Below are 18,080 nucleotides of genomic sequence, written 5' to 3'. Positions count from 1 at the left end.
TGGCTCAAGAACCCTTTGAGATCTCACTCATCTGGCACAAAAGTTAAAAGAATTTTCTTTCCTCTTTGCAAGTCGTTTATCTTCTACTCTCCTTATTAACGATTACAGTGCTGGGCACTGTTGGGGAAAGCCCTTGCATACAGAGCCTGAGTGTGGGTCAAGGCCACATGATCAATCATTTGTTGGTCACGGCTGTAGAATGGGCAAATGCCTCCCACAGTGCATTCACAAAAGGGACCTCGTCCCTTTGCGTGTGTCAGTGACTTGGAGAATGTCTTCAGAAACCTCCTTTTACACATAGTAAGACATCAGGCCTCCTAGGGAGCTATGGATGGCCTCTTGATCGATCTCTCTTGAGCTACATGAGTGAGCAGGAGATTAATAGGAAAAATAGCTCTGCATCCAAATGTGTGACGAGTACCATCCTGGAAAAAATGAGATGGGGTAAAACCCTTCATAGGAATCTGTGAAGATCAAACAAGGTGACAGATGTTTAGTTCTTATCCCAGCAGGTGACGTCTGTGGCATGTGCTCTATGGGTGGTGATGATCCTGAGCATTATTCCCTGTCACTGGAGTTCCCCTTGGCCTCCTGCAGAGCACGCAAGGCCTAAGCATCAAGTCCACTGGAGGCAGCTTCAGCCCTATAGCCGAGGCTAGAATCTGAGCCCACGAGAGACCTTGTAGCTGTGAAAGTACAGCAATTTGCTGAGCCACCACAGGCTTCAGACTAGTAAGTAATCCGGAAGGAAGGTACGTGCCAACAAGTAACATTCCTCTGAAGCTGGTGCAGGTTAGCCTCAGGGCCTCCCGAAGGGCTCCCAGTACTAGACGCACAATAAGAAAGGGGCGAGGAGAAGCACTTTGAGAAGAGGGAAAAGTCTTTCAAGCCTTAGCAACATGGCAGAACCATAGAGGTGTCCCCACTCTTAAGAGTCCTATGAAAATGAAATGACTGAGCTGAAAGAAACTTTTTGTACCACTGTATTTCTAATCAAAAACACAAAACAAATGTTGATGAGACTTGTCTTACCGCTGTCCTCTTTATAACAGCATGGCTCTGAAAAGGCAAAGGGCATACAGCCAGAGATGTGAAGGCCAGGATTTCCAAGTATCATAAAGATGTATGAGGCAGCTCGTAACATTACCCTAATTTTGTATTCTCTTGTTTCTATTGCCATGCTCCCCCTTTGTACCTAGTTGTATTTTGTAATTTTGGCTACATTTTTCTTAGGTGCCTAAGACTGTAAAAATTCCTGTTCCCATGGTACCAAGACCTGTGCATCAGTGACTTCCTTTGGTACAATGGATGTGGGAAGGAGCTTTCTGTATGCTGCCTGTGTTCCGTTCCCTTTGTGCTACACCTCAAGGGCAGATGCATTTATCTCTCAGTTCACAGCTTCAGAGGGCTAGTCTATTAGCGTTGACCCATCAGTTTGGGCAGTGGGAGTATGTGGTGAAAGATAGCTGCTCACATCAGGGTAGACAGGAAGCAGTGAAGACAACAGGAGGAGGCAAGGATGATAGGCTCAAGTGGCCTACTTCTCAAAATAGGCAGGTCCCACGTCTTGAAGTTTCCAGAACCTTCTAGAACAGGGCCAGAAACTAGGGAATCAAACACCAAGACGTGCAAGTCTCTTTAGAGGATACTTCGGGCTGGAAGTCCAGCACAGCCCGTGGACATGGAAAGGCATTCGGCAGGAGATTCAAGGAGGAAACAGGAGCCACAGAGAGACAAATGAAAAGAGAAGACCTGCCTTGTTAAAGACAGCAGGCAATGAATCGACAGAAGAACGGAAGAATCTGAGGAGACAGGTGGGTATAGTGAAGCCAGGTGTTGGCAGTTAAGAAAACCAAGCTTGAAGATGATGTGACAGGAAGTGAAGAAAGTAAGAAGGAGGCCCGGGGAAGAAGACTGGAGAGGCCTATGTGAGGGGCTTCATCTGTTTTCCCATCAGCAGCTTCCCTAGGACCAAGCAGATGTGCTTCCAGATAGAAGTTGACAGACACACATGCTCTCTGCAGACTCCGATGCAGGCCAAGCAGAGTCCATCATGCTGGGAGGAAAGCAGAAGCAGGTTCTGGTGTGGGATCCATGTCAAAAGAGCACCTCCCTCCCTTAGGACTCAGGCCTTCATCCCGCTAATTGAACGAGACAACCTGGCTCAGAAGCCTCTGTCATCTGTGCCTCTCCATCAGAGTAGCAGGAAGTAAGAGAAAGTCAAGGCTATGAAGCAGAAGGTTCCTGAACTGGCAAGCAGACCTGTCTCTTGAAATTTCCACCTGGCTGTTGCCTTGTTCTTCCTTTCTGGAGATAGCAGCTGCAGAAATCCTGAATAAGTCAGTTCAACTGTGGCAAGGATTCATCCCTGGCGGTACTGCCATTCATTGTTGTGGTGGACAAGAAAAGGAGAGAGGAGGAGGGGGAACAGGCAGCTAGCCAGATGTGCAAGTAGGGCTGCCTGCTGGGGCCACATCTGCAGTCTTCAGAATGTGGGTTCCTCATGATGGGTGGGGTCTGCTCTCTGGAGCCCTCTGCTGTAGCTGAGTGGTTTAGCTATTGGAGTGGGTGGGTGCAAGGGTGGAAATTGCAGGCAATGGCCATATGAGTCGCAGATGGCCAGGGTGAGTGTTGAAAAAGTGAGTCAAGTGAGAAGGTGGAAGGTAAAACTGAGTCATCAGGATTGAGCCACACCTTTCATATGTGCCATGCTATAGGGAACCTAGAATTTTGCATGTCAGAACAGAAGTGGATGTCAGGGCTTACCCAGTCCCACCCCTTGGCTTGCTAGGTGAGCACCATGTCTTGGAAAACATGCTGCTGGTAAAGCTGAGGAACCACTTGCACAGGCAGTGCAGGACAGCAGGGCCGCGGTGGCAGTTGGGAATCATACCCCCTTGCTTCATATAAGCAAGTAGGACTTAAAGAATGTATTGGAGGCTAAGAATGGACTGAGTATGGAAGAGGACAGAGCAAAGGGGCATCCTGGCTCCAGGAAGGACATAGTACCAGAGTGTAGAGTGGGACAAAGCTCTAAGATATTGAAAAAGCAGATGGTGGGCATGAAGAGTATAGCCTAGAGAATCAACCTAGAAAATGTCAGTGTTTTCCTGAAGCTGCCAAACCAGTTGAGATGCTTCCTATTAGAGTTTGCCGTCAACCTGGACAAAGACTCTCCAGAGATGAAAAAGTGAACCAGCAGGTCTTTGTTTTCCAGGCATGTTAAGTGAAAGAAACTCAATAGAGACACATCCTGGTGAGATTTTTTTTTTTTAACGGCAAGAATTAATTTTAACATCTCACATGTACCAAAGCAGTAGAAATAAAGAACCTGAGAAGGAATATCCATAAAGCTGGCTCCAGAGGCTTTTCCTCCAAAACCCTGGAAGGAAGACCATGGATTAATTGCCATAGCCATGATGTTTTGAAAGGGAAGATGATGGCCTGAGAATGGCAAACCCAGCCAAGTCATCATTCTCAACATGAGAACAGCTCAGAAACACATCCACTGAGGGAATACACTGCTCACATACCCCCACGCCTTAGGTCAGGTTCTCTGGGGCTGCATACCTTCCTTGCAGGTGCTTAACAGAGAATGAACAGGCTCCTGAAGCTTCTGGACAATGGGGGAGGTGGAGAGAGGACAACAGAATTGGGTGGAAGGACGCATTGAGCTACACTGAGCATGAGGCTGGGCTGCGGGAAATCTCAACCATCCACCATGGTGGACAGGGAGCTCTGAGGCCAAGATAACACTTAAGCTGTTCTAAGTCCTGGCTGTAGGTTAGCCTAAAGCAAAGGCATGATCTTGGTCCAGGAAACTCCCTCATATTTCCCACAATTCCAAGAGGGTCTGAACTGTGACCATCACTAGATGGGACCATAAGCACCAGATCCAAAAAGGATGCGATGGTATCTTTAACTCTTTATGTTATTTTTACCTAAGAGTGTACTCTTGACCAACTAGTGGATAAATATGCCAATATACAAATGCCATGGTTTTCTTATTCTTCCTTTTAAAAAGATTGATTTATTATTTTATGTGCAGGAGTGTTTTGCCTGCACATATGTATGTGTACTACATGCATGTCATGCCCACAGATGCCAGAAGAAGACTCATATCCCCTGGAACTGAAGTTACAAATGGTTGTGCTGGGAACCAAACCAGCATCTTTCGCAAGAGTAACAAGTGCTCTTAGCTGATGAGCCATCTCTCCAGTCCCATCTTTCTTAGCCCCCAAACTTTGCTTGGTTGTAACTTCCAAAGATATTGTAAAGGAAACGTTGATCTTTTGGGTTCTCCACATAACTCTCACTTCCAGAAACGCCTTCCTTCCACAGGCCAGTGGCATATCCCACTGCCATTTAAGACCAGACATTAAATTGCTGAGTCAGTCTCCTCCCCCCCAAAACCCAATGGCATTTATAAGGTTAGTAGGTCATGTTGACACAATGTGCAGCAGAGAGACAGCCATTTACCTCACAGAAAAGCAAACTTAAATAAGACAAACTCATGACCGTTGTTTTGAGGCAAGAACTTAGCAAAGAATTTCTGGATCCTTCGGAGCCTTGCTGAATTGAGCATAATTACATTTCCACAAATGCCATAGTCCAAGGCAGGCTGAGTCTGGAATGGCTGTGAGGAGGGGCAGCATTAAGGCTTTGCTTCTGTTTACTATACTGTTCTTACTTTACATAAAGAAAATGCTGCCGGATGTGATGATGCACACCTTTAATCCCAGTACTCTCAGGAGGTAGAGATTGGTGTATCTTTGGGAGTTCTAAGCCAGCCTGGTCTACATAGAGAGTTCTAGGCCAGCAGGGACTTCAAAGTAAAACCTTGTCTAAACTTACTCACAAAAGAAAAGGAAAAAGAAAATGCCCATTGAAAAGATTCGTACTAATCAACCATCAGACTGCATTTATTTATGTTCTCCATAAGGGAAGACTGGTGATGGGGATGCAGTGGTACTGTTCATCATCAAGCCTTTCTTCATTGTGGTACCCACCTAGGTGGGTAACTCCTTCTTTAGTCAGTGTGTGACAAGTCATAACTGAGTGAGAAAAGAAAGACTCTGATTGCAAGTGGTCTCTTGTAGGGAGATGCTGAGGTCACTTAAACTGTATTACTTCTTCTGCATTTTATAAATCTTCCAGGACTGGAGAGGTGGCTCGGGAGTTAAGAACATATACTTCTCTGGCAGAGAACATAAGTTGGGTTCCTAGCACCTGCATGGGATGTCTCACAACTGTCTGTCACTCCACCTACAGGGGCTCCAACACCCTCTTCTGGACTTCACTGGCATTCACACAGTATAAGCGCACACATAAATAGAAATGAATCTTTTAAGTCTTCCTCAATGAACACATGCAATTAAAAAAATTAAACATTATTTCAAATCATTGCATGCAACTGCCTATATTGTATGAACACAAATTAACATTAAGATGTCAATATAACATATCTGGAAAGGGGAATGAGATAATAAGTAACATTTCTTCTTCTTCTTCTTCTTCTTCTTCTTCTTCTTCTTCTTCTTCTTCTTCTTCTTCTTCTCTTCTTCTCCTTCTTCTTCTTCTTCTTCTTCCTTCATTATTTCCTAGCCTTATCCACAATGTTTTCCTCATACAACCATAGAACAAAACAAAAACAAGCAAACAAACAACTGTTTCTTAAAATCTCAGAGAAGAAATTTTAATTTTTGTTCTGTTTTTAGGAACCTGTTTCCACCCAACATAACAAGTGTTTCCAGAAAATTCTCCTTCTTGGGTACCAGCATGCCCCACTGCTACTGGGATGAAGCACAGGCATCAATCCAGTGGCCTACCTGGCAACAAGCATGCCCTTGAGATCATTTGAGCCCAGGATGAATGTGAAGAGCTAAATCTCTCGTGCCCTGATGGTGCAACAGAAGGCAATGTGCAGCCTTTCCACAGTGGGAACTGAACAGGGGCAGATTAGCTCGCCTTTTTGTGTGCTATGTAGACCTCTCCAAGTGGCTCTTTCAGACCTGGTCCTGAGGATGTGAGCCTAGACCACCACAAGCTTCAACACCCCATTGGGTAGCAGGATACTATCAAGCTGAAGATAAAAGCAAGCACCACACACAGGAAAGTGTGAAGCCCCTCCCCCATATCTAACTGTTACCTTCCACTACTTTCCCTTTTTGCCAAACAAAAGAAAGGTTATATTTGTCTGCTTATTATTTACAATCTCTTTGCTCTATGTTGATCATAAGCTCAATGGTTGGGCGGAGGGATGCTGTTTCTTTGACTGGATACATTTCACAAGTGCCTTTACACACTGAACAGGTGTTGAGAGCATACTCTAGAATGAGTGAATCATTAGTTATTGGGAGAAAACTGCTTTTGCTGCAGTGACGAAGACCTCCTTAGCAGGACATGCCTCTCACAAAAGATCTTTCATCCTCTCCAGAAGAGAAGAGGTAATGCAACCAAGTTGCCTGGTACCAAGTCCCAATTCTTACTTCATGAATGTCTAATACCCGGGATGCTATAAAATCACCATGGTCTTCAGCTAGGTATAAATGGTGGTCTTGTGTATCATCTGCACCACCATCCTCTGCCAGCTTACAGGTGGATGCTCCTTCAGGAGGATGCAGAAGTAAAAGCAACCTAAACCAAGTTAAGTGGGAAACCATCCCAATAAGCATATTTTGGATTAAAAAATAAAAATTTGTTGAACTACGTGTAATGAAAGTACATAACACGATGGTACACTGAGCAAAACTGTCAATAAAAAAGATACATGTGTGGAAGAAGAGTCTGGAAGCCACAGTACTCATAAACGCTGATTATATGTCTGGAAACTGCCAATGAGTTTCTTGTCTTCTTATGGTTATTTTGGACTGACTCTTTCTTGATGCACACATTTTACCTCTGTGCTCATATAAAAATGTTTCCTGTAATTTAAGGCAAAAGGAAGTGGCCCTGAACAGTGTGGGCAGCTTGTGAATGGAGGTAGGGTTCAGTCAGTGTCAAAACGGGCACCCTGGTGATGGAGAGAGTCTTTGATCCTTGATTCTCCTGGGTCCAGAAGGCAGGAATAGCACCAACACCAGTATGAATCCCTGGGGACCTCCTCTTGTTTCAAGCCTGGAATCTCCAGCCATTACTTCTCCTTAAAGTGATACTTTCCTCCCACTGCCCACCACACTCTCTGTGAAAGAGCTATGTCTGTTGTCCGATGTCTGTTACTCTGCTTAGAACCCAGGCTCCAAGAATAGTTGTGAGCACTAAGATGTGACATGCATGTAGCTGCGGTTGCCTACGGGATTATCTGTACAGGAGTGGTCTGGAACATGGTTGCCTTGTCATTACTACAAAAGAAGGGGCAATAGTCTGGGGCAAGTGGTGGTGGTCAGTAGAGTCCTGCCCGTGCTCAGGGCAGGACTCTAGACACTCAGGAAGCCCAGTTCTGGACACCATCCCTCTATCTTCAGGGTCTTGTGAAACATCAGAACCCCTGTCTGCTCTCTCTGGAGCTGGGCCTTTCTTGTGTTTGCTAACCAGACATTGACTGGTCAGACTGACTTGCATGGAGTTGGAAATGGTATGATACTACAGCTAGTCTCTGGGCTGCAGAAGGGATCAGAAACGTGATCGGCAGCCATGAACGATGCTTGGCCTTTCCATGCAACTCTTCATGACAATCTCCCCACAGAGTCCTGGACAGCGGCTACCAGATGACTGGGTTGGCATGTCGGCATGTACCTCTTGGTACTTGAAAATGAATATAAAATTGCCCCTCCTCCTCACCTTACTGTCCCTTACCTGGCCAGGCTGCTTCTTTTTGTCTTAAAGGAAAAGTGAAGTTATCACCACCTGTTTGTTTCCATTGTGTATAGTCTTTCTGACCAACCCCATGGATAAACTCTGGCTGCACCCACACTTCCTTTGCCTCTACAGTTCCTGTGCCCCCAATGCTACCTGTTTACTTTGTTCTACCTGGCATTCCTCCATTGCATTTGCCGTTGTCTAAAATACTCCACCACTGTTGGGTCATCATCTGTTCCCAGAACATTAAGATCCATCAGACAGGAACTGGCTCTCATTTATTGCCTGCTTTATGAGAACAAAGCTTGCAGAGAGGAGGAGAAAGGAAGAGAGGGAGAGGAGCTGAAGAAAAAAGGAAAAGATAGGAGAGAGAGAGAGAGAGAAGGAGAGAGAGAGAGAGAGAGAGAGAGAGAGAGAGAGAGAGAGAGAGAGAGAGAGAGAGAGAGAGAGAGAGAGAGAGAGAGAGAGAGAGAGAGACGAGGAAGGGAGAGGTAAAGAAAGAAGGCATCGAAGACAAGAGATGCATTTTTAAAAAGACTCTTTCCACTTAGTTTATTTTAAATCCGCACTTGCATAAAATGGTGGTTAGTTGCATTGGATCCGAGCTTCCTTGTCATGTGAACTGCAGATGAGCCCGGATAGAACCTTTGTTCTGTACCATCAGGTCCAATGGCCACAGAAACTAGTCCTGTAACTTTATTTGCGTCTGCTCAGCCTCGTGGTGGCCCCAGTCCAGGAGGTTACTTCAGGGTGACAGTAGGAAGGGGGTGGTGATCAGTTTCAGGGGGTGCCAGGATGGATGGGGCCCCGATTGCACTTCTTTCACCAAAATGATGGTGAAGTACAAGGAAGGACCCCAGGGAATTCTAGGGTGCAGAGATCCCCATGGAGTGGGGTACCAACTCCCTGAAAGGACACACACACAGCTCAAAAGAGAACCTACAAGAAATGTAAGATTCCAGTTTCTGAGAAGCGGTATGGCTCCCTTCCCTCCGGAACTCTCTCACTCTTGTTTCATTTCCGTAACTTCCTCTTGGAGACACCCACAAGCCAGTTGCCAGCAGAAGAGCCCCTGTGTTATAGGAACATACGATGTGCGCATGCGTTTCACCATGATGTGCCCTCCTCTGCTGCCAACTGCAGGCTCACACGTTGGTGTGCTGGGACCCCGAGGATGCTATGCTGCCTGGCTGGCTCTGGCCTGAGGGTGCAGAGCTGGCTGCACGGCTCCTCCTGCTTTGATCCCTACCTCCCTGGCTCCTCTGGGTGGGATCATCAGCCAACTTAACCTTCTCGTGTTCCTCCTTCAGGAAGAAATCCACCAACAGGCTCTTCTCTTTCTTGATCTGGTCGCTAATGTCCGTGGGGATATCTGGGATCATCCAGTCTACAAGGACACTCAGGAACATCACTAGGTTCTACCAAGACAAAGAAGATACATGAATAGTGGGGCTTGGCTTGGTGGTGTGACACATGAGGTCACAGGTGGACACTAGCCCCTTCAGAATGGCCACACTGCTACTGAAGACTTGGTGAGAAAGAAAGAAATGGAACAGAATGTAAGGCGACTCACTGGCTGAGCCAAAGGGGCCCTTCATGTCGTCATTGCTAATGGTGTCCCACTAGTAAAATTACTACTTCAATCTACCCTTGGAGCACTGTGGGTGCTGGTGGATTCATAGACCTCAAACACTGTCTATGGCAAGGCATAGTAAGTGGCAGCTAGCTGGTGGGCCTTCCTTTCAGGAGGACCTGTGCTGCACTGTTGTACCATCCACAGTGACCTAACATGTCCTTGGTCCTAATACTTCTAGGCTTGCTCTAAACTGGGACTTCCAAGAAAGTAACCATAGACCACAGTGACCTCTATAGGACTGCCTCTATGACAACTGCTCCATTCATCTCCCCAGCTGTCTCTCTGTCCTCAATACCAGGGACCTTAGGTGTTGTCACTGGTCTGGCTTTAGCCCAAACTACCTACAGCTCACTCTGCCAGCACCAGGGACTCTGTATCCACTTCTCTTTGGTTGATCCCATGCTTTTAAGTACGCTTGCATGAGGCTCCCTGCTGAGCCATGTCTCTGGCATACACAGGTAGGCAAGGAAAGCCTTTCCTGGGACCATTTTTCTCTCTGAGTGAATGAGTGTCAGGCTATGGTGCCTGGCATGGACCAATACAAGCCAGCATATTCTGATCCTTGCTCATCTACCAATTCTATCCTTCCCATGCATTTACCCAACACATTCTTCACTTATGCCCATGTTCTGTCTGCGAACTACATGCTTGCATGTCTTCTCTTTCCCCTCTGGGAAACTAAGGCAGTAACAGCCCTTGAACATCAAGCTCCTGGGAAATCAAGGGAAGACTTTGGGAGCAACTGCTTTCAGAGGCTCCCAGGTATTTAGGCTTTTCTTCTGCGTCCCACCAATGTGATGACCTGTGATATGTGACATATGGACAAGTGAGGAGATGTGGGCAGGCAGGGGCAGCAGGGGGATGTCTAGGCAATCTTTCAAACATATCACCCCATCTCTACAGAGGAAGAATAGCGTCTTCTGTAGGCGAAAGATAAGCTGGTGGGCTTCTCCGCATCCTGGGCCAGAGTCTGAAGGGCAGGATACCTTAGAGCCCCCCAGAGACCTGCCTTCGGGGATTACAAAAGCCAAGGGAGCTGAAGAGAAAAGGATCTGGCTCTGTGCTCTGGCCCCTGCTCAAAGATCAACAGGACCCTGAGTGGGAATCGGGGGGCCCCCGGAGCTCCGAGAATCTCAGCGACGCAATTGGAGCTGTGGCTATTGTCAAAGATAGGAATCAATGAGCTCGAGTTTGCTATTCATCCTGGGGGTGGCTAGTTGGCTCTACAGACCCCTCCAACCCAATGTCTCCGTGGCAAACAATGCTAACAAAGGAGGGACCCAGGAGCTCAGGAAGAAAGTTTTCGAACTTGAGCCCTTTCTCAGGCTAACAGAAGGGATGTGCTATTTGTCTGTCCCCGGGGCTGAGACTCTGGTTTCAGTGCTTCTCCGTTTTCCTTTCTTCTTCTCCAGTTTAAATGGGCAAGTATCTCCACTTTGCAACTTACTCTACATCTGTCTGATAACTTTACTCAGGGTTTTGTTATCTTTCATCCAAGTCCACCCATTCAAAGAAGCTCCCTCTGGGGACCCCCTGCTCTACATTTGTCACTGCCTGCCACATGTGAGCTTCCCTATGTCACAGAGCACAAATGGGCCTCTGTATCCATTGCCCTCTATGCTCAGATTTAACCACCCGTGGACCAAAAATAACAGACAACAAAATCACACCGACAGGGACACATGCAGGTTTGGACTTGTCGGTATTTCTTAGACAACACAGTTCAACACCTGTCCACGTTGAGTTTGCATTGCATTAGATCTAACGACGTATTTCAAGTATATGAGAGGATATTGGTGGGCTGTATGCAAATGTGATGACATCTGTTACAAATGACTTTCGCACCCTTAGATTTTGATGTCCCAGGGAGGTATTAAAGCCACATACACATAGCCTGGATACCAAGAGATGACTAGACATTAAGCATCTGGCTATGAGGGGCAGGCAAGGCACTATGTTTTCACCTGCACAGTCTGCATCTTAACTGATTGGTCTTCACCTAAATGACTCACCTGGAAGATGATAACAAAGGCCAGACGGGCAGACAGAACAGACCAGTACTGCTTGGAAAACTCATATGGGTTTGGTGCCCATGGTGGCTCTCGATAATCCTTGAACCTGCCCAAAGAAAGATAGGGTATTCAGATTAGGTGGAGACAGAGGTTAGGGAGCTAGCTCGGTTGATAAGTGCTTGTCGCACAAGCATAAGGGCCTGAATTTGGTCCTCTAAAGGTGTGGGGGTGGTCTCTGTGACTGTCATCCCAGCAAAGACAAGGCAGATTCCTGGAACTTGTATGTCAACCAGCCTAGCCTAATTGGTAAGTCCAGGTCCCAATGAAAGACACTATCTCTGAAAATTAAGACGGACAGCAAGCACCCAAGGAACAACCTGAGGTTGACCTCTGACATCCATATTCATGTGCACACATGTACATCTACATACACACACTCAGATGTACACACACATACATTTGCACAATGCACAAACATAAGCTAAATAAATAAATAGGTAAAATAAAAATATAAATAAGTATGCTGGGTATGGTGGCATATGCCTTTAATCACAGTGCTTGGGAGGAAGAAGCAGGCAGATCTCTTTGAGTTCAAGGCCAGCCTGGCCTATAAAGACAGTTCCGGGAGAGATATGGCTGTTACACAGAGAAACACTGTCTTGGATATATAATATTATATAGATAGAGAGATTGTGTATGGACTGAAGGATAATAGATGCTTCTTGGATAAATGGATTAGAGTCTCAAGATATGCACAACAAGTGAGCTCTTAGCTGTTAAACTTGGAAAATAGGAGGCAGGTAAAATCTACAGCCCAACCAACACTTGTCTGTGGGATAAAAGACTCAAAGTCCACAAAAGCCAGCCTGGAGTTGTGTTTTTCCTGTTCTCTCTCCTCAGCACCTCCTAAAGCTTCCTGTGGTGTCAGGACATAGTTCTCAGAGGAGCCCACAGATAACGTGAGTTACCTAGGTCCCTCCGGCCATCATGGCTCCCCATTATCTGATGGGGGGGCCAGATGCATCCTATGGTGCTATGTACAGTCTCTGGATCCCATGTAGGCATGGGCATCAGCAGGTCACCTCAGGGTGCTCCTCAGCTTCAGCTTCAAAGGTAGCCTGGGTTCCCAATGGCATCACTGAAGGCAGAGGAAAGCTGAGGAAAGCCAATCTAGCCATGCGGGAGGCTGAGGGAATTGGGGGAGGCGTGTAAGGAACCACACCTGATCAACAGTCTTTCCCATTAACTGTCCTCAGGATCCAGCCATGTGCTTGATCAAACACCAACGCATCATGTGAGCTTCTGCCTCCTTCTCAGGCCCACAGAGAAGCCTCCTGTTTTGTTTCCCGTCTCTGCCTTTTCACCCCTTCTCTGCAATGACTCATGCTGCAGATAGCACACTCTCTAATCCTGGAAAAATGACAAGGGCCGGTGCCAGCCCTATGGCCATTCACAGATCCATGGAATTCAACAAAGTTTTCAAGGACAACTCTTAGGATGGAGATAGTGTTGGGATGGCATCAGGCCACCCGGTAGTGTGTGTGGTTGCTGAGGAAGGCAGAGTCGGAGAGTTCTGCTCAGTGAGAGACATCACACTAAAGACATGTAGCATGTATCCTGCCTTGAGCAAAAGCAAAGACTTCCCTGCGTAGTTGTTTTTTTAATGCTCTCAACATACTTGTGCAGGTATCCCACATAGAATGGGAGAAACCTGCTGAGCTCAGAATTCAAGTGTGTGGCCAAGGAGAGATTCGAGGCCGGTAAGAAGTAGAGGCAAGGTGAAGATGTAAGTCTGGCGAGATCCAGGCTCCTCACAATTTTCATGGAGCACTTCATCAACAACTCACACTGGAGGTGGCTTCATAAACGGAGGGTCTCTGGTCCCTTCCCTTGTCAGGAAGACACCGATGCCATAAAAGCTCTGCGTTAAGTATGATGGCTTCAAGTTTTCAAGGAGAGGGGAGGGGAGGCTAGAATATTTATGGTAGAAGAAACGCAATGCATACACAAAGAAAAGGCCAGAGCAATGGAGTCAGTAACGGAAAGAGCGAGACAAGCTGTACAACAGACACTGATCTTTCCACTAGGGCTTGGCCAGAAGCCAGGAGCTTCCACCTCACTGACTGGCTCCCCCACTTCCAACAGCTGATCGCAGCTGTCGCAAGCTTGAGTTGACATCTGGCTGAAAAGCAGAGCTAACTGCAGCCCAGCAGAGCACTACGGAGCACCAGGGTATTCAGATCATCCATGGCTGAGGACAGGAACAAGGAAAGCTACCCAGACTGCTTGCCAGGAGGGAAAGGGAGCGAGACCATGGAGGAGGGGAAAGGGGAGGAATGAGACAGAGACATGGAGACAGGGGGTGGTGGTGGAAGCGGGCGGCGGGGTGGGATGCTGGGGGTGAGAGCATGTGAGTCAAGTGAATAGGGTGTCTTAGGAATGGAGGGGGGGAAACCTTTCTAGACTTGTTTATTCTGCTATTCCAGAACAGGGTCTGCTCCTTTCCAATCCCAGAGGAGGGTACCACCCCTGGCACTGCTTACCAAGGGGACATCCCTCCTCAGGCGTTTCCCAGTCCCACTGGCTGCAATGAAAGTCCATCTCTCCCTTTTCCTAGCTCCAGCTGTGAAGGAACAGCTGCTCTCTGAGCTTGGGAGTCGCAGCACACCTCCTCCCCTTCTAGTCTGAAAAGAATCCATAAATAATCGAATTCTGCTTCCAACTCTGCTACTAACTCCCACAGCTTCCAGGGCTGTGGCTTTGCCCTCCCCTGGTGTCCAAAACATGTTTTGAACGTAGCAGGCACATTCATGATGTAGAGCTGCGGTGGTGGGGGCAGTTGGGGGGGGGGCGTTTACACAGAGATCTGCCCAGAGAGATTGACCTGAAAACAGCTCTGTGCAGATGAACTGAGGAGGAAGGATGGTGGCTCAGTCTGATACTGAAGGGAAAGCCACCCCACAGAAAACAGGGATGAGCAACTCCTCACACTCACACTTTGCATCTGTCCACATTTCTCTTCCTAAAGTAGCTTTCTGACCTACAGTTTAAAAAAAAACTTATTTTACATGAATGAGTAGACATATCTATTATTGAAATGAATATGACACAAAATGTAAACTTTACGTGATGAGTTGAGATTTGGCTCTAGCCTTTCTTAGTCTGTTCATCCACCCTTTCCATTCTGTTCTGTAAAGGCTGTTTGTGACCCACTGAAGTGATGTCACAATCCGCTAACGAACCGTGACTCATCATCTGAAGAGCAAGGACTCCAGTAAGCTTGTGCCACTGGGTACATAATTGGTTGTTTACATGCCAATGGAAGTTCAGGTTACATAATATTTTCTTTTCTTTTCTTTCTTTCTTTCTTTTTTTTTTTTTTTTTTTTTTTTTGAAATTTGATCCAAAGTCAAGCTTATCAAATGTTTTCTCTAAGTGGCTAGAAGATATTTGCCAAACAAAGAGACAATTAGCTTTAAGGGTACAACTATCTTCAAAAGACAGGTGGCTAAAAGGCTTCATTGTCCCCACCGCTGGGGTAATGATCTGTAGTGCTTGTTTTAAGTCCAGTGCTGAGGGCAGTGTGTGTTCTTGAGACAGCAAGTGACAGTTTGAAGGCCACTTCCAGCCCTTTGGTCCCACATCCTGAGTGCCCTCCAGGGACCCAAGTCTTAAAGGCTTGGCCTCTGGTTGCTCTGTTGGAAAGTGGTGGGACCTTAAAGTGGCGGGGACTGGACGGAAGTCCTTTGGACAGCTGGGGTGTGAAAGGTTGTGAGACCCTTGCCCCCTCACCCCTTCTCTCTCACTTCCTCTACCACTTGGCTCCTTCCATGGTATGTTTCCTTGCCACAGGCCCAAAGCAAAACTTCTCGAAAGCATCAAGTGCCAAAATAAACCCTTTCTCTATAGATTATAACTTGCTCATCTCGAGTATTTGGTGCACCGACAGAGAGGTGGCTAATGCAGCCATCTTGCAGGCTACTCATTGTCATCCCCATTAGCCTAAGCCTTCCTTCCCAATGCTGCTCTGCATCAACTCAAAGAATTCAGCAGCAGCCCCAGTCCCTCCAAGGAAGCATCCTTTGAGGGTTGAGTGCCCCTTATCTGAAACGCTGGGTACTAGGAGGACCACAGATCTTAGAATTGCTTCCTATTTTGGAATACTTGCTTACATTTAAGGCATCTTGGGGATGGGACTGAAGCAAACTCATGAAATTCATTGAGGGTTCGAACACTCTTCTCACTCATAAACTGAAGATAGTTTTATATACTACATTTAAACTGTGGTGTTCGTGTAATGTTTTTCAGTGTTTCATTTTCCACTTGGGATGTAATACTGGCAAATCACTTTTTGTCAGACTTTGGTGAGTTTCATATTTTGGATTTGCGGATGAAGGGTGCTGACCAGCCTTTCTCAATCCTTGTGACTGCCAGGGAAGGTTTCTGAACACTCACGTTTCAGGCCCCTGATGCTGATAGCCCCCAGAGGAGCCCGATCCTGACAGCCACAGGGGACTTGTCTAGGATCACAATCAGGTGAATGGCACAAGACAGAGAGATTCTAGTTAGTGGCAGAGGCCCTGGGACCAGGGAAGTACAGCTTTTTCCTAGTCCCTCCCCATCATCTCACATGACCTCCAACACCCGACAATCTTCCCCCCCACCCCGTAACCTCAGTCTCCCAACATTCCTATGAGTGGCCATAACACCCAGTGAACCCACATATCTTCTTAGCTTCTTATATTTGCTGGCCATAACCCGCATCCACCCCACCCCCATCAAAGAGACTTCAGGCATATTAGTTGGAGACACTAACTCCTCCTCCTCCGTTTTTCCTTTATTATCCTTAAGCTTTGATGTTATTTTTGAGGAGTTTCTTCTGAGTCTTCCAAGTAAGATAGACTTTCACTCATGAGGCAACTGGGTTGTGTAAACAGGACATGTGGAATTGGAGTGCCTCTGCCTTTCACGTGAGTGAGGTACATCACATCTCTGCATCTCGGCATTCTAATTCAGAAAAAGGAACCAATAAAATGTGTGCCACGGGACTGAGGACACAGAAGGGGCACATCTGCTCTCCAGCCCAAGCATTAAAAAAATGTGTGTACAAGTGTGCATGTACACCCAATGTTAAAGGAAGACACAGTGAGAACTTAATAAGACAACATAGGTTAATATGATTTCTAGACACACACATGCAAACACAGACACAAATACACACACACACACACACACATACACACACACCAGTGAACAGAGTGGTGTCTCCTGGGAGATAAAGTCTGGGATGGGGCTGTTAAGAAGGACTTTTCCTTTTAAACATGGATTTATGTACACAGAATTATTTTCATAAGAAAGAAGTTCATACAATTTTCTACAGGGCTAGGAATGGTTCCCAAGGCCTCTGTGAATGCCGGGTTAGTGCTCTACCACTAAATTACATCCCTAACCATGGGGGTGCATAATTTTAAGAAGCTGTAATTGCTAGCAGTAATCAGTTGACTCCGATGTGTTTTATACTAAGAATTCAAGAGCAAAATTATAGTGTTAATTGGGGCAGACATCCATGTAAGAAGTCATACTGATTTTTTTTAAGTCAACATTTTATTTTAGTTTTAAAATTACACTAATTCTACTTTGTGAAAAAAATTACATGGATGGAGTTAAAATTGGACATTACCTAAAGAAATAAGGTTTCCATTAACTCAAATTATGTTTCATTGTTATAAAACAAACCCATGGCACCATAACTTCAAGGTTCTGCGGTTCCAATTATGTTAGAGAAACAGAAAAATGGGGAAAGGCTCACACACATGCCACCTGCTTCTTGTTGGAAGATGTCTGGGTTTGCACAGAGGTTCAACTGGAAGCAGAACAAAGCTGGAGCATTGGCCTGTGATGTTTCAGATTTTTATAGCACTATATTCATATATTGCATGAGCCATTAGATTTTTTTTTTTTGAAAAGCCCTCCTGTTTACAGACATAGAAACCAAGACTCTGTTACTTTGTTTTCTCACCACTGTGATTGAATACCTGACAGAAGCCACTTAAGAAAGGAAGGGGAATTCACGGTGGCTCATGGTGTGAGGGGAGACAGTCCGCCATGGTGGGAAGGATGGCTGTAGGACCTTGTTCACATCTAATCCCATCAGGAAGTAGAGTCTAGACAGGAAGTAGGGCAGGGCTATAAACCTGAAGGTAGTGACCTCTTCCTCCAGAGATGCCTGCCCCACCTCTCAGGAGTTTCACAACCTTCCAGAACAGCACCCCTGGCTGGGTACTGAGCATTCAAGCACATCCTAGGGGCACATCTCACATCTGGACCGAATCAAATGCAGAGATAGAAAGAGAAGAGAGACTCCCAGATTCGCTGTCACCATCCTCTCTCCATCCTCACCCATGCCACCCAGCCACGGACTGGGAAGTCTGTCACAACCCAGAAAAACACAAACTTGCTGAAGGGAAGGAGGGAGCCAGAGCAACACTGAGAGGGTAATCACTGGTCATCAAGAGAGACGTTTTCTTAGATGAAGTGTTGGCTCTATAATGAATCAGTTAGTGAATGCCTTTCTTGACTCCAAACAGTGGTGTGAAAAAAAAATTTTTTTTAAATAGCCCCACTGGAATTGACTG

General features: G+C 46.3%; 1 protein-coding gene across 1 annotated transcript in view; it reads right to left on the bottom strand.

Moving 5' to 3' along the window:
• Positions 1-8,813: 8,813 nt before the first annotated feature.
• LOC127196862 (anoctamin-2-like) overlaps positions 8,814-18,080 on the bottom strand; it is a 44,319-nt gene continuing 35,052 nt past the window's right edge. Inside the window, exons 6-7 of the mRNA XM_051154604.1 lie at positions 11,446-11,551; positions 8,814-9,215 (exon numbers count right to left, since the gene is read on the bottom strand). Of these exons, the coding sequence (XP_051010561.1) occupies positions 8,943-9,215; positions 11,446-11,551 (379 nt within the window). The 3' untranslated portion in view covers positions 8,814-8,942. The remainder of the gene's footprint in view (positions 9,216-11,445; positions 11,552-18,080) is intronic.

Source organism: Acomys russatus, chromosome 13, assembly GCF_903995435.1.
Source record: "Acomys russatus chromosome 13, mAcoRus1.1, whole genome shotgun sequence".
Classification (NCBI taxonomy): domain Eukaryota; kingdom Metazoa; phylum Chordata; class Mammalia; order Rodentia; family Muridae; genus Acomys; species Acomys russatus.
This window is presented reverse-complemented; position numbering and strand designations above follow the sequence as displayed.